General features: G+C 43.0%; 1 protein-coding gene across 2 annotated transcripts in view; it reads right to left on the bottom strand.

The window, feature by feature from the left end:
- Positions 1 to 6,513: 6,513 nt before the first annotated feature.
- SCG5 (secretogranin V) overlaps positions 6,514 to 13,579 on the bottom strand; it is a 55,841-nt gene continuing 48,775 nt past the window's right edge. For both annotated transcript variants that reach the window (XM_028119578.2, XM_028119577.2), the window contains exons 5-6: positions 11,008 to 11,061; positions 6,514 to 7,066 (exon numbers count right to left, since the gene is read on the bottom strand). In XM_028119578.2, coding sequence (XP_027975379.1) covers positions 6,971 to 7,066; positions 11,008 to 11,061 — 150 coding nt within the window. In that variant the 3' untranslated portion in view covers positions 6,514 to 6,970. The remainder of the gene's footprint in view (positions 7,067 to 11,007; positions 11,062 to 13,579) is intronic.

Consider the following 13,579-nt stretch of genomic DNA (forward strand, 5'->3'; position numbering starts at 1 on the left):
CTTTACTGCCGCTGTCTTACCATCTCTTCTCCCTTCACACTTACCTTATACCTACATCGGTATTTTCTACAAGTCATTTAATGAAGAACCCCCAGGAAGAGTGCTTCTCAACCATTTTCCACCCACACCCCCTACTATTTTTTCTTTCCTTTCTGTGCATGCCCCTGAGCCAAGCCGTAAGTATAATGGTGAACCACACCCTTCCCTCACCCACCACCCCCTAAGGATTCTGACATCTGCCCCGAAGTCCTCCCAGGAGGACTGACTTCCTCTAGCAATCTACCTGACATTTGCTATTTTAAATAAACGTTTCTGTTTTCTTGGCTCCCTTGTCCCCCGGGCCAAGGCAGTGGCACCTTAGTGATCACCGTGTGATGCTGTGGCAGATACAGAAGAACTGGAGACTTCTGGTCCCGGGGCCCCATGCCTCTGGCTATGGCTCTTATCTGTGACATTTCTCAGTGAAGCTTGGTATCTCTGAGAGGTTTCAAAGGAAGGGGGTGGAGGAAAGGATGGTTCTGCTGCCTTTTGTGTCTACCTGAGTAAATAGGAAAGGTCCTCTCTCTTTCTCTTGGCAGCCAGAATGGAGGCCATTCCCTTCTAGAATGTTCCCATTGTAAACTCCTCCAGTGCTAGGGCTGTGTGTCCTCCTCATGCTGTATTAACTGCTCCCCAGGGCAGCTGGAGATTGAACATGGGAGTTCAATCAGGATTTCTGGCCGATGGTGCTAGCACTTACGCCTTACATTATGGCCACTGTGTTAAGTACTCTTTTTTCTTCTTTCTTTCGTCTTCTTTAGTTCACTGCTTATGTATGTTGGGAGTAGGTGGTGGGAAGAAATATAAACAACCTTCCTGGTTTCTAAGATCCTTGGCTGGAGCATTGCAGAAAAACTGATAGATCCCAGAGGTGAGTTAATGACCCAGCTCCCAGGAGAATTGATGGGTTTCTTCTGTAGATGCAGCCCAGACTCCCCCAGAAAGAAACGGCCCTTTTGAGTCTATCAGTCTGATGAAGGTCTCCCTCCTTTACTGCTTCAAATCACCTTCCTCTTTCTATGAGAATCCCATCTCCTCTCAGGGACTCTGACCCCTCACCATTACCACCACCAGATTTTCTCTTCTGGGAAGCCTCTGCTATGTCTCTGCACAGAATTTCCTCTTCATTAATCTTGCTGTTTGGTTCCTCACCTTTTCCATAGCCCTAGCCAGTAAAGCTTTATACCTTGTCCTACATTGTTATTTCTAGGTCAATGCTTACCATACATAACCTACTCTTACATTTAAACCATTAATTGTTATTGTATTGTAGAAACTTCAAATAATCACAAATGTAGAGATAGAAGTACAATAAATCCCCATGTACCATGACCCAACCTCAACAATGATCAATTTATGGCCAATCTTGATTGATCTACCTCCAATAACCCTCCCGCCATCACTACCAATGGATTATTTTAAAGGCACTCCAAGACAGTTTATCATCTATAAATAATTCAGAATTTACCCCAAGAAATGAGAGCTCTTTTTAAAAAAATATAGCCATAATACCATGTAACACTTAAATATCACCCAATATCCAGTCTGTCACTAGTCAATTGTCTCATCAATATCTTTTTAATTTGATTTGAGTCAGGATACAAATAAGACTCCTTTTATTTGGTTTGTTATGTCTCTTAAGTCTTTTAAAATTTATAATAGCTCCGCCCCCCTTTTTGTTTCAATTCCTGCCATTTATTCATTGATAAAAGCTAGGTCGCTTGTCCTATAGTCTCCCCCATTCTAGATTTTGGTGATTGCTTCTCAGCAGTGTGTTTAACATGTTTCTCTACTCCTTGTGCTTGCTATTGGCAGAGAGTTAAATCTAGAGGTTCAGGTTAAATTGTTATGGCAAGAATATTTTGTTGAGGCATTCCTATACACCAACAACAAGACAAAAGAAAGAGAAATTAAGGAGTCAATCCCGTTTACAATCGCACCCAAAACCATAAGATACCTAGGAATAAATCTAACCAAAGAGGCAAAGAATCTGTACTCAGAAAACTATAAAATACTCATGAAAGAAATTGAGGAAGATACAAAGAAATGGAAAAAAGTTTCATGCTTATGGATTGGAAGAACAAATATTGTGAAGATGTCAATGCTACCTAGAGCAATCTACACATTCAATGCAACCCCTATCAAAATACCATCCACTTTTTTCAAATAAATGGAACAAATAATCCTAAAATTCGTATGGAACCAGAAAAGACCCCAAATAGCCAGAGGAATGTTGAAAAAGAAAAGCAAAGCTGGTGGCATCAAAATTCCGGACTTCAAGCTCTATTACAAAGCTGTCATCATCGGGCGCCTGGGTGGCTCTGTTGGTTAAGCGACTGCCTTCGGCTCAGGTCATGATCCTGGAGTCCCGGGATCGAGTCCCACATCGGGCTCCCTGCTCAGTGGGGAGTCTGCTTCTTCCTCTGACCCTCCCCCCCTCATGCTCTCTCTCTCTTTCTCTCTCTCAAATAAATAAATAAATAAAATCTTTAAAAACAAACAAAAAAACAAAAAACACAAAGCTGTCATCAAGACAGTATGGTACTGGCACAAAAACTGACACAAAGATCAGTGGAACAGAATAGAGAGCCCAGAAATGGACCCTCAACTTTATGCTCAACTAATCTTTGACAAAGCAGGAAAGAATGTCCAATGGAAAAAAGACAGTCTCTTCAACAAATGGTGTTGGGAAAATTGGACAGCCACATGCAGAAGAATGAAACTGGACCATTTCCTTACAGCACACACAAAAATAGACTCCAAATGGTTGAAAGACCCAATGTGAGACAGGAGTCCATCAAAATCCTAAAGGAGAACACAGGCAGCAACCTCTTCAACCTCAGCTCCAGCAACTTCTTCCTAGAAACATTGCCAAAGGCAAGGAAAGCAAGGGCGCAAATGAACTATTGGGACTTCATCAAGTCAACAAAACCAAAAGACAACTGAAAGACTGGGAGATATTTGCAAAAGATATTTGCAAATGACATAACAGATAAAGGGCTAGTATCCAAAATCTATGAAGAACTTATTAAACTGAACACCCAAAGAACAAATGATCCCATCAAGAAATGGGCAGAAGACATGAACAGACATTTTTCCAAAGAAGACATCCAAATGGCCAAGAGACACATGAAAAAGTGCTCAACATTGCTTGGCATCAGGGAAATCCAAATCAAAACCTCAATGAGATACCACCTCACACCAGTCAGAATGGCTAAAATTAACAAGTCAGGAAACGACAGATGTTGGCGGGGATGCGGAGAAAGGGGAACCCTCCTACATTGTTGGTGGGAAGGCAAGCTGGTACAGCCACTCTGGAAAACACTATGGAGGTTCCTCAAAAAGTTGAAAATAGAACTACCATATGACTCAGCAATTGCACTACTGGCTATTTACCCCAAAGATACAAATGTAGGGATCCGAAGGGGTACATGCACCCCGATGTTTATACAGCAATGTCCACAATAGCCAAACTGTGGAAAGAGCCAAGATGTCCATCGACAGATGAATGGAATAAAGAAGATGTGGTATATATATACAATGGAATATTATGCAGCCATTAAAAGGAATGAAATCTTGCCATTTGCAATGACGTGGATGGAACTGGAGGGTATTATGCTGAGCGAAATAAGTCAATCAGAGAAAGACATGTATCATATGACCTCACTGATATGAGAAATTCTTAATCTCAGGAAACAAACTGAGGATTGCTGGAGTGGTGGGGGGTGGAAGGGATGGGGTGGCTGGGTGATAGACATTGGGGAGGGTATGTGCTATGGTGAGTGCTGTGAATTGTGTAAGTCTGTTGAATCACAGACCTGTACCTCTGAAACAAATAATACATTATATGTTAAAAGAAGAAGAAGAAGAAGAAAAAGAAGAAGATAGCAGGAGGAGAAGAATAAAGGGGGGAAATCGGAGGGGGAGATGAACCATGAGAGACGATGGACTCTGAAAAACAGACTGAGGGTTCTAGAGGGGAGAGAGGTGGGGGGATGGGTTAGCCTGGTGATGGGTATTAAGGAGGGCACGTTCTGCGTGGAGCACTGAGTGTTATACACAAACAATGACTCATGGAACACTACATCAAAAACTAATGATGTAATGTATGGTGATTAATGTAACATTAAAAAAAAAGAATATTTTGTTGACATTGTTTCTTATTAGTCATAGCAGGAAGCACATAATATCCATCTTTTTTTATCTGATTTACCAGTGGGTTCAGATGCTGCTGGCCTGATCTATCCATTAGGAATTGACTCCTTGGTTTTTCATCCACTGTTGTAGAAGCCATTGATAATGATTGACCATGATGATCTCTTTTTGAAATCTACATGAGAGAAGTTATTCCATCCTCTCTTTCTCAAGGGCCCCCCTCATGACAAACTTTTATATTCTTCAGTGACTGCCAACGTGGCTCACACCACCACTCTTGATAGTGATTTCTAACCTTTTGAGGGTCACAGATCCCTTTGAGAATCTAGAACTTTATAAGAAGAAGAAAAAAACATATATGTATCAGCACTTGGAATTCCAGTTAGTGTCAGAATATCCTGGATCTCAGGTTAACTCTGCACTCTACAAGCTTGTGGTGCAGCTTTGACTTTGTACAGAACCTTGGTAACCCTGACCTTCCCCTAACTTGAAGACTTTACCTCTCACATTGATGATTCTTTTGTTTCCTGACCTCATGGTTTTTCTACTTCTTCAAGACCACTGGTCTTTAACTCCACTCAATTCTACTTTTTTGTAGTTGTCCCAACTGAGACATCATTTACTGTCACTTGAAAATTTTCCTTTGTCAAGAATCCAAACTCAGGGATGCCTGGGTGGCTCAGTCGGTTAAGCGTCTGCCTTTGGCTCAGGTCATGATCCCAGGGTCCTGGGATCGAGTCCCACGTCAGGCTTCCTGCTCAGTGGGGAGCCTGCTTCTCCCTCTGCCTCTCCCCCTGCTGGTGCTCTCTGACAAATAACTAAAAATCTTTTTTTTTTTTTTAAGATTTTATTCATTTCTTTGACAGAGAGAGACACAGCGAGAGAGGGAACACAAGCAGGGGGAGTGGAAGAGGGAGAGAGAGAAGCAGGCCCCCTGCTGAGCAGGGAGCCTGATGCGGGGCTCCATCCCAGGACACTGGGATCATGACCTGAGCCGAAGGCAGATGCCCAACGAGTGAGCCACCCAGGCACCCCATAAATAAAATCTTTAAAAAAAAAAAAAAGAATCCAAACTCAGCTTCCCCCCGCCCCCAACTGCCAACTCCTTGACTTTATTTTGGCCCACCTCATTTCCTACATTCTTTTGACTTCTCAAATCACTGGTCTCAGCCCGATCCATAACAAAGTCTCAAATCTATACCGGGGCATCTCAGTGTTGCTTTCTCTGGGGATTTAGGATCTTTGACTTGTTCATGTTCTACCACAGGGCTCACTCTCTTGTCTGCCTTCTGCTTTTCTTCCAAAGGTGCTCAGAGTGGCAATGCTGACAGCGTCCTTATAAATTCAGACTAAGTTAAGCTGGTCTCTCGGTGCAGTTCACCCACTTCCATTTATCTTTCCCTACTCCCCTATTTCTGTGCTACTCAGATGTTGTTCATGGACCAGTAGCATCAGCATCACCTAGAAACTTAAAATAAATGCAAAATCTAAGGCCTATCCTGGATCTACTGCATCAGAGTGTGCATTTTTAACAATATCCCCAAGTGAATCATATTCACATGAACGATCAAGAAGTACCATCCTATCTGTTCTCCACCTTGGTCGTTCTAAATTTTTCTCACAGTACTTGATTCTTGATTCCCCCGATGGATGACTCTATCAGGCAAGGTCCAATCAGGAAAACAGAACACTCTAGGGGCGCCTGGGTGGCTCAGTCGTTAAGCGTCTGCCTTCGGCTCAGGTCATGATCTCAGGGTCCTGGGATCGAGCCCCGCTTCGGGCTCCCTGCTCAGCGGGGAGCCTGCTTCTGCTTGTGCTCTCTCTCTCTCTCAAATAAATAAATAAATAATCTTTAAAAAACAAAAAACAGTCTGGGGAGCGCACGCCTGCACCTGCTGCTCCACCCTTTAAAAGCAGAGGGGAGCTGACTGACCTACTCTCTGCTCCCCAAGAGCTGCTTTGTGACCTGGATTGTAGGCTCTGTGGCCTGGGGACATTTGTGGTATCAGCCTGAGTCCCCGATGTGCCCACAGAGCCCAGCCCTGTGCCTGGCATGGGGCAGAAACCCGATATTTGCTGAATAAACACAATAACTCAAAGTCAAAGACTTCAATCACCAGGTACTGATGGTACCAGTTCCAGCTTTTCATGGAAGCCAGGGGTCTCGGTCCTGCCATTTTAAAATGGAGATATGGTGCCAGCCCCCATTTACTTCACTGTATTAGTGTTAAGATCAGATAAGATCATATTTGTGAGTCTGTTCTAGTAAGCAAATAAATTGTTTTTATAATGCTCTAAATAAAAAGCTTCACACACCAGTGCTTGCATACACATTTATTAAGATGTAGCCAAGTGAAATGTGTCCGTTCCTCCTCTTGAGTAAAATCTTCTTTACTGATGTGTAACAACGCCCAAGGGCTGGGTGAACTACATAATCAAAATCAAATGCCAGCTTTTTACAGACTTTGCCAAAAGAGTGCAGCCCGAAACACCATTTTAAACTGCAAGATATCTGAGGACATTTCATTCATAGTCTTGCTTTTTGCTGTTGTTGATATATACACTTTAATTTTAATGTTCATCGCAGATCCACATTTAAAAAGAAAAAAGTAGTAGAGAGCAGAGCTGTCAGTGTGAAGGACAATGCAGTATTAAAATACAGCTGCTTTTCATCCGTACTCGTCTAAATTAGAAACATGCTGCCATTCACAGGGGCTCTAATCACACGTGCGCATAAGCAGTACTGAGGCCTAACGGGTGATGTGGGTTCTTCACTTTATTCTGGGTCCTTATCCTCATCTGAAAAATGGGGGACCGACTTCTTGGCAACCACATTGTCCAGTCTCTGTCCTTGTAGATACGGATTGACACTCTGAAAAAAATATAGTTTGGTATTATACCTGAACATCAGATACAGACATCTCACAAAAGACGTGAGTGAGAATTGCTTCTGGCCTAATGGGTTTAAAAACAAGGGGCGCCTGGGTGGCTCAGTCATTAAACATCTGCCTTCGGCTCAGGTCATGATCCCAGGGTCCTGGGATTGAGTCCCACATCGGGCTTCCTGCTCTGCGGGAAGCCTGCTTCTCCCTCTCCCACTCTGCCTGCTTGTGTTCCCTCTCTCACTGTGTCTCTCTCTGTCAAATAAATAAAATCTTTAAAAAAAATAAATAAAAAAATAAAAACAAGGTAACAGTGGTACTTACCACCTACCAAATGATTACTCCACTGCATCTTCAATACCTCGGTGTCTGACTGACAGATGTGTCTAATTGTGTCTTTCACGCAACCAAAGAGTTCTTTATCAGATGCACTATGTCTCCCTCCTGCTTTCTGGTACAAAGATTTAGAGTGAACCAGCTAATAAGTTCTCACTACTTAGATACCAAGCCCCATACAAAATAACATTATTATTCTATGGCCTTATTTAGTGGGAGAGAGCATAGGAAATGCATTAAATTATAAGAATGTTCTAAAGAAGACAACAGAGCAGGACCAAGAGGGAATTAGCATCTGCAGACTGGTCATAGGACATCCCGGTGCTGTACTGGTTCTATGCCAGTGTTCTACCTCAAGAGGATTCATCAGCGTCCCTAGAATTCTTCCCTCAGTCAAGTTCAAAAGCTAAAGAAAAGAACTAAGCTATACACAAGGTGCCTTTATTCTTGACTCAAGACGTCATAGTCTGAAATCTTTTACCTGTTGCTCCTCTGAATGAGTCAAGGTTTTTCCAGTCCTTCTCTAATACATTTCTATTTTTTGAGGTTTGGATTTGAACTAGTAATTGGAGCTTTACAACATAGTATTTAGCAAGCAGAAAAAATTTCAAAAGTTTTGGAAGATATTTGTTTATTGAAGTCACCTTCCGGTAACTGAACAAAAATATAAGGAAGAAGCTATAGTTACAAATGATCAGCAATTCCAAGGCCCCGTGAATGAAGGGTGGCAGTTCACAGGTGGGTCTCTCTCGCCAAGGAGACACTGTCTGCCTTGGCTCTTTTGAAGGGTGAGCAGGTCATTCTCCAAAAGAAATGGACCCTGACTTTAGTATTTGTAAATGTCCTTCCACATTCTCACAGCTGAAAGCATGAATCATGAAAGGCCCTACTCATCCAGCAAAAATGCATTACAAACAAGCTGAGAATTACAAAGTGTGCAATGCCTTCATATCTGAAAAGGGACATGTCAGAAAAACACAGTACTTTGCTGGGAAGGCATCCTTAAAATACTTAGAATAACGAAAATACTTTTTATATCAGAGATTGTCCACTAGAATGGCCTGGCTTACTCCAGAGAGTCATGTTAGAATCTCCAGGTAAGTGAAGCAAGTGTAGACTGAAATAGTGTACTCAATACCATAAATATCTTCGTTGTTTTTTAGTAATAATATTTATTCTGAAAATTCTGAGATATTAAAAAGGGCATGATATTTTCATACTTAACAATGTATGGGAATAAAAAGTTGATAAACCCTTTAAATAAAATAAATAGTAGATTTCAAATATTAACAAGATACATCTTAACAGTTATAGTTTGCAAAGGTGATCATTTAATGGGAAATTGACCTTTTACTCATGAAGCAACTCAGAATTCAACTGGATTTGATCGAATACAGAAAGTTACATAAAAACCACCTAGGAGTCTGTTGTAACTCCAGGGAGGATCCGTCTTCGTAAAGGGATTTTCACAGGAGCAAGTCCTTCTGCCCAGACCCAGAAAATGACAAATATTGGAGGGCAGGGGAAGTAAATTAATGAGGAAGCAGAGGGAACAATCACTTGAACTTTTTTTGATAAATGTTCATTAGTATTGAATCCTATACATAAGAGGAATAATAGTATGATACTTGGTTTTAATTATCCTCTGAAAAACTCAAGGCACTTATATATTTCTCTTCTCTCCCGAGTGAGAGAGACTGGCTAGGTTACAGAGAGAACATTTTTTCCATTTCATAACTAGAAGAAACACTGGGATCAGATTCCTGCTTTTGACGTCCTTTAGAAATCCACAGCAGATACTGAGCTTCGCTGGAGACAGCCTTGGTGATTGGCGCACTTGAGGAGGTGAGTAAAGTCTTCAATTAAGTGGAAACTTCACCTGAGGCTTTCAATTAAGTGGAAGCATCACCTGAAGCAAGTTCTGTTTCCCCATCAGTCCTGAGAAGGCCAGGATTTATGGCATGACCATGAGTTTTTGTAGCTGTCTGAGAATAAGAAGAACTTGATACCACTGGGTCAAAATGACCCTTATTTTCATAAATTCTAAGCCTTTCCTATGTGGAGGAAGTTGAGGCCAAAGTACAATCCTTTATAACATGTGTCCTAGCCAGAATTCTTAGTTTTGGTAATCACGGGTCTCATGGAAAAATGACCTGAAGCCTGACCCACGGTCATTAACCAAGTCAGGGCAGAAGGAATGGTGAGCCAGGAAATAAACTAAAGCTTCGTGCTAAGTTATTCATCTGGGGTCGGTCATTGGTCTTATTTGGAAATGTTCTTGTTGTGCCACGGGGAGATATTCAAGCGATCTTACTGGTAAATTATGTGTATTCTGAGCTCCTGAAATAGAATTTCTTGATGTTCTCTCAAGACCACATTATACCCTTCGGACCCTTTCTGCCACCATTTGCCACTGGAAACTGTATTAAAACCCTAATAACCCTGTGAACTCTCTGGAAGAAGATCTGTTTCCAGACAACTTTGCTTCTCAATAGAAAACTGGCCACGCGTCATTTGTATCTTGTTAGGCAGCACAGGGGCTTGGAACTTTCTGTTGCGGGGGCCGTCAATTAATGCTGCATCCAGAAAATCGACACCTCCTCAAGCACCCTGACCGGATTTGGCAGAACCATGCAGGCCGGCCGCAACTACCACTGTCCAGATTCCCAGATGTTGCCAGGATCCAGGAACTTGCCGTTCTAAATAAAGTCAGTGGCTTTGGGTATACGGTTTGGTTTGTATATCTAACTAATGTGGTTACTCTCTGGCAGCACTATGCTGCGGAAGAACAGGACTTGAACTTTCTCCTCCACCTGATCAGAAAAAGAAGGCAGGGGGCCAGGCACTCTGTCCACGAGGGCACCCATGGATTATCAGAACAGACACTGATCACTGATTCAGCCTCGGGGCCATAAAATGCACTGGAAACTCAGAGCAAACTTGACATTCAGCTTTCTAAGAGGCAACACCACAGCGGCTCCATGCACGACTCCCAGACCAATGTGCCACCCGGGGCCGCCCTGAGATGGTAAATACCTAAGCCTGCCAGCAAATTCACCCGCCAGCAGACAAATATAACAGATCTAGTGGACTGTACATCATGTTGGCTAGGCGAAGAAAAAGGTATGTAGGAGGAATGAGGTTTGGTCATCTCATCTTTTACCCCTACATTCCTTCAAAATTACTGCCTGGAGCTTGCAGTTCAGCAAGCACTTCCTTGTTCCTGTCTTGTGTTTTTATATAATTGGTGCAAATGTGTGAGCAGTTGCCCCCAGTGGCCTAGAGCCCCTCTGAGGAAAGACACCCTAATGTGCTCCCTGAATTCCCACACCCAGAGCAGGAATGCAATCCACATTTCGCGAACGCAGTGGAGGTGGCTGGATCTCCACAAAGGGGGGCTCCGCTAAGAGCCATGCGCTAAATCGTGGACAAGCCATAGCAGGAACCAACGGCATGGCCCTCGTTCCCCAAGACCCCAGTCGTGCCCTCCCAGGATGGCACAAGAGAGGCTTCAGCTATTTTCCGACCACGGAGGGTGAGTTACACTCAGAAAGCTCCAGACGTCCCACCAACAGCCCAGCCCACCACACGTTACCCTCCGCCTTCGTGTCTGTCCTCCCTTCATCTTCTCATAAAGGAGTTTCTTGTTCTAGAATGGGGAGAAAAAGAAAACACAAATGCACAAGTATGGATCAAATTTGGTGAGCGTCTATTTTAGAAGCAATACTTGGTGTGTCCCCCTGGATATTTGCATACGCATATTTTGGAAACAAAGCTAGATGAAAGGAATGTCGTGTCAGAAAGATAGACCACAAGAGAAAAGCTGGTGGTTGTGTAGCTTTTAATAAAGTTCTCTGCAATGCCCCGAGGCACCCCAGTGTCACCAACAATCATATAAACAGGAAAATACGGCATTCTAAAACACACAGGGCACTGGAAACTCGGCTCCTCACTTTGAACAGCCTTTGTTTAAAACAAACAGTTTTATCTCGTTTTACTTTTGTACCCAACTCCCTTTTTATGAGCTTTACACATAAACTGTTCTCTAGAGGAGTGTCTGACTATTAATAACAATCCTCTATGTCAATAAACGAGACCTTCTGACTTATGCGACCTTTCCTCCTGTGGCTTCAGTCAGTGTGTGCCCCCAGTCAAGACAATCGGAAAACCATTTGGTCTGTAACATTTTTAATAGAGTGAACCTTTTAAAAACTGCCAAAAACTTCTTGGCAGAAGGAAAGCTATGTTGGGGGAAAAAAAAACGGGCTCTGTTACCACAGTTTGTATAAGTGTTTCCACATATTGCTGTATTTCAAACACATAGTGGACTTAAATGAGCTCTAGAATATCAGACACATGCTCTGCAGATTTCTCTTCTACTGAGATTATAAAAGACAGAACACTTAATCTGAAGGCAGAACGGGAGAAGGGGCATTGGGGGGACATATTTGTGTTGTTTTTTTTTTTATCAGAAGGGAAATAATGTATAAAAGAGATGATTCATCTTACTCTAAATAAAATATACTGACACTGTTGTTTTTTTTTTTAAGAGATGACAGTTCTGTTAAGAAACAAGTTTATACAACGCTTTTATCCTCTGAACTGTTTGGATTAGAGACTTTTTTTTTTTTTAATGGTAGATTTGGAAATGAAAATGACAAATGCCAAGAATGAGCTTCATAATTTTCATGTTCATTAAAATCTACCCCACCCACAATTTACAATGTGTATCTCTTGCCCAACCTCAACTATGCAGGGAGACCGGCGCCGGGGAGTGAAGGGGCCTCCACTGCCGCAAAGGCCAGTACTGGCCGCAGCCTCAGCCCTCCGCTCACTTGGGGAACTGGTCATTCTAATATTGTAAGGGAGGAAAGGCAGACGTGCAGATCACACCCTAGAAGAATGAGCACATCGCCGTGAGGCTCATTCTTGTCATCTGTAGTTGCCTCTCCATGGATGTAACAACTCTTGTTGGGCAGAGAACGTCTGGGAGCTTGTGCCGACGCCGGGGAAGGGGGTTGGGAGATGGGGGGCCAGGACAGAGGCTCTTCATGTGCATCGTCAGGATCTGCCGCCTGAGTGGGTGGGAGGGCACGGGGCCTGGAGCCTGAAGGATGGGTGGGGCAGCCCCTCCGCCACGGCAGAGCTCCACTGTGCCACCAGCAGGGTGAAGGCAGCATCATTGTCCTTCATCTCCTTTAGAAGGTTGTGGGGCAGATGATACCAATGAACAGCCTTCATTCAAAAAGAAGTGCAAAAAGTCTAGCAAGTCTTCCTCTCAGAGATGGTCCCTGGGTTTGTCTAAGACCCAGGGTTAGGATTAGCCGGATGATGCTTTCCCACACCTTCATGAAAGGGGCTGGGGCATTCCTGACTAGCTCTGCTATTGAATGGATTTAAAGGCAAGGATTGTTAGGTACCGGGTGGGTAAGAGAAGTATACGGAAGGAACCAGAAGAAAGCAACCCCCTCCCCTGACACCCATTCCCTGTAGATGGGGTGGGGATGGGGGAGTGGTGAGCCTGTTTTCCATGTGAGTAGCAGGTTCAAGTTCACAAAAAGGGCTTTCCATTGTGCCATCAAGATTTTGGACAACTGCCCAGATCTTGGTTTCAAATTCCATTCCTAAATGGAACCAGGGAGACTTCTCGGAGAATGTCTGATTCCAGGGCCAGGGCAGGGAAAGTACGAGGATCAATGAAGCTGGAATATCTAATTGTGCCATAAAGCAGGAACGTGCTCAGAAAGTGGTGAGTCATGTCAAAAGGACAGAGAAGGCAGCTTGGAGACTCCCACTGGCTAAATCTAGGACAGTCTGAACACCAAAATAAGTAATAATAGGAATCTACAAATCCATAGTTATAAGAAATAAACCAGTTTTTAAATACATAAATGAATAAGTGGGGGAAGAGGGGAGACCCTTGCTTAGAGTAGAATGCCAGTCAATAAATGTAGAATGAGTAAGAGAGTTGAAAATCACCATTTGACAACTACCATAGTTATCATTGATTCTGGAGAGTATCATCAAAGGAGACTAAAATTGTTGGCTCAAGTTCAGTGGGGACAGAACATGTATACAGTCTGAAAGTATCTCCCCACGGATTATTACTTTCAAAGGGAAAAAAACAGTAATTTTACACTTGAGAAACCTGGCGACATCACTTAGAC

The sequence above is a fragment of the Eumetopias jubatus genome, unplaced genomic scaffold, assembly GCF_037043125.1.
Source record: "Eumetopias jubatus isolate StellerSeaLion01/CBP00866 unplaced genomic scaffold, mEumJub1_p1.0 scaffold_7, whole genome shotgun sequence".
In the NCBI taxonomy this organism is placed as follows: Eukaryota; Metazoa; Chordata; class Mammalia; order Carnivora; family Otariidae; genus Eumetopias; species Eumetopias jubatus.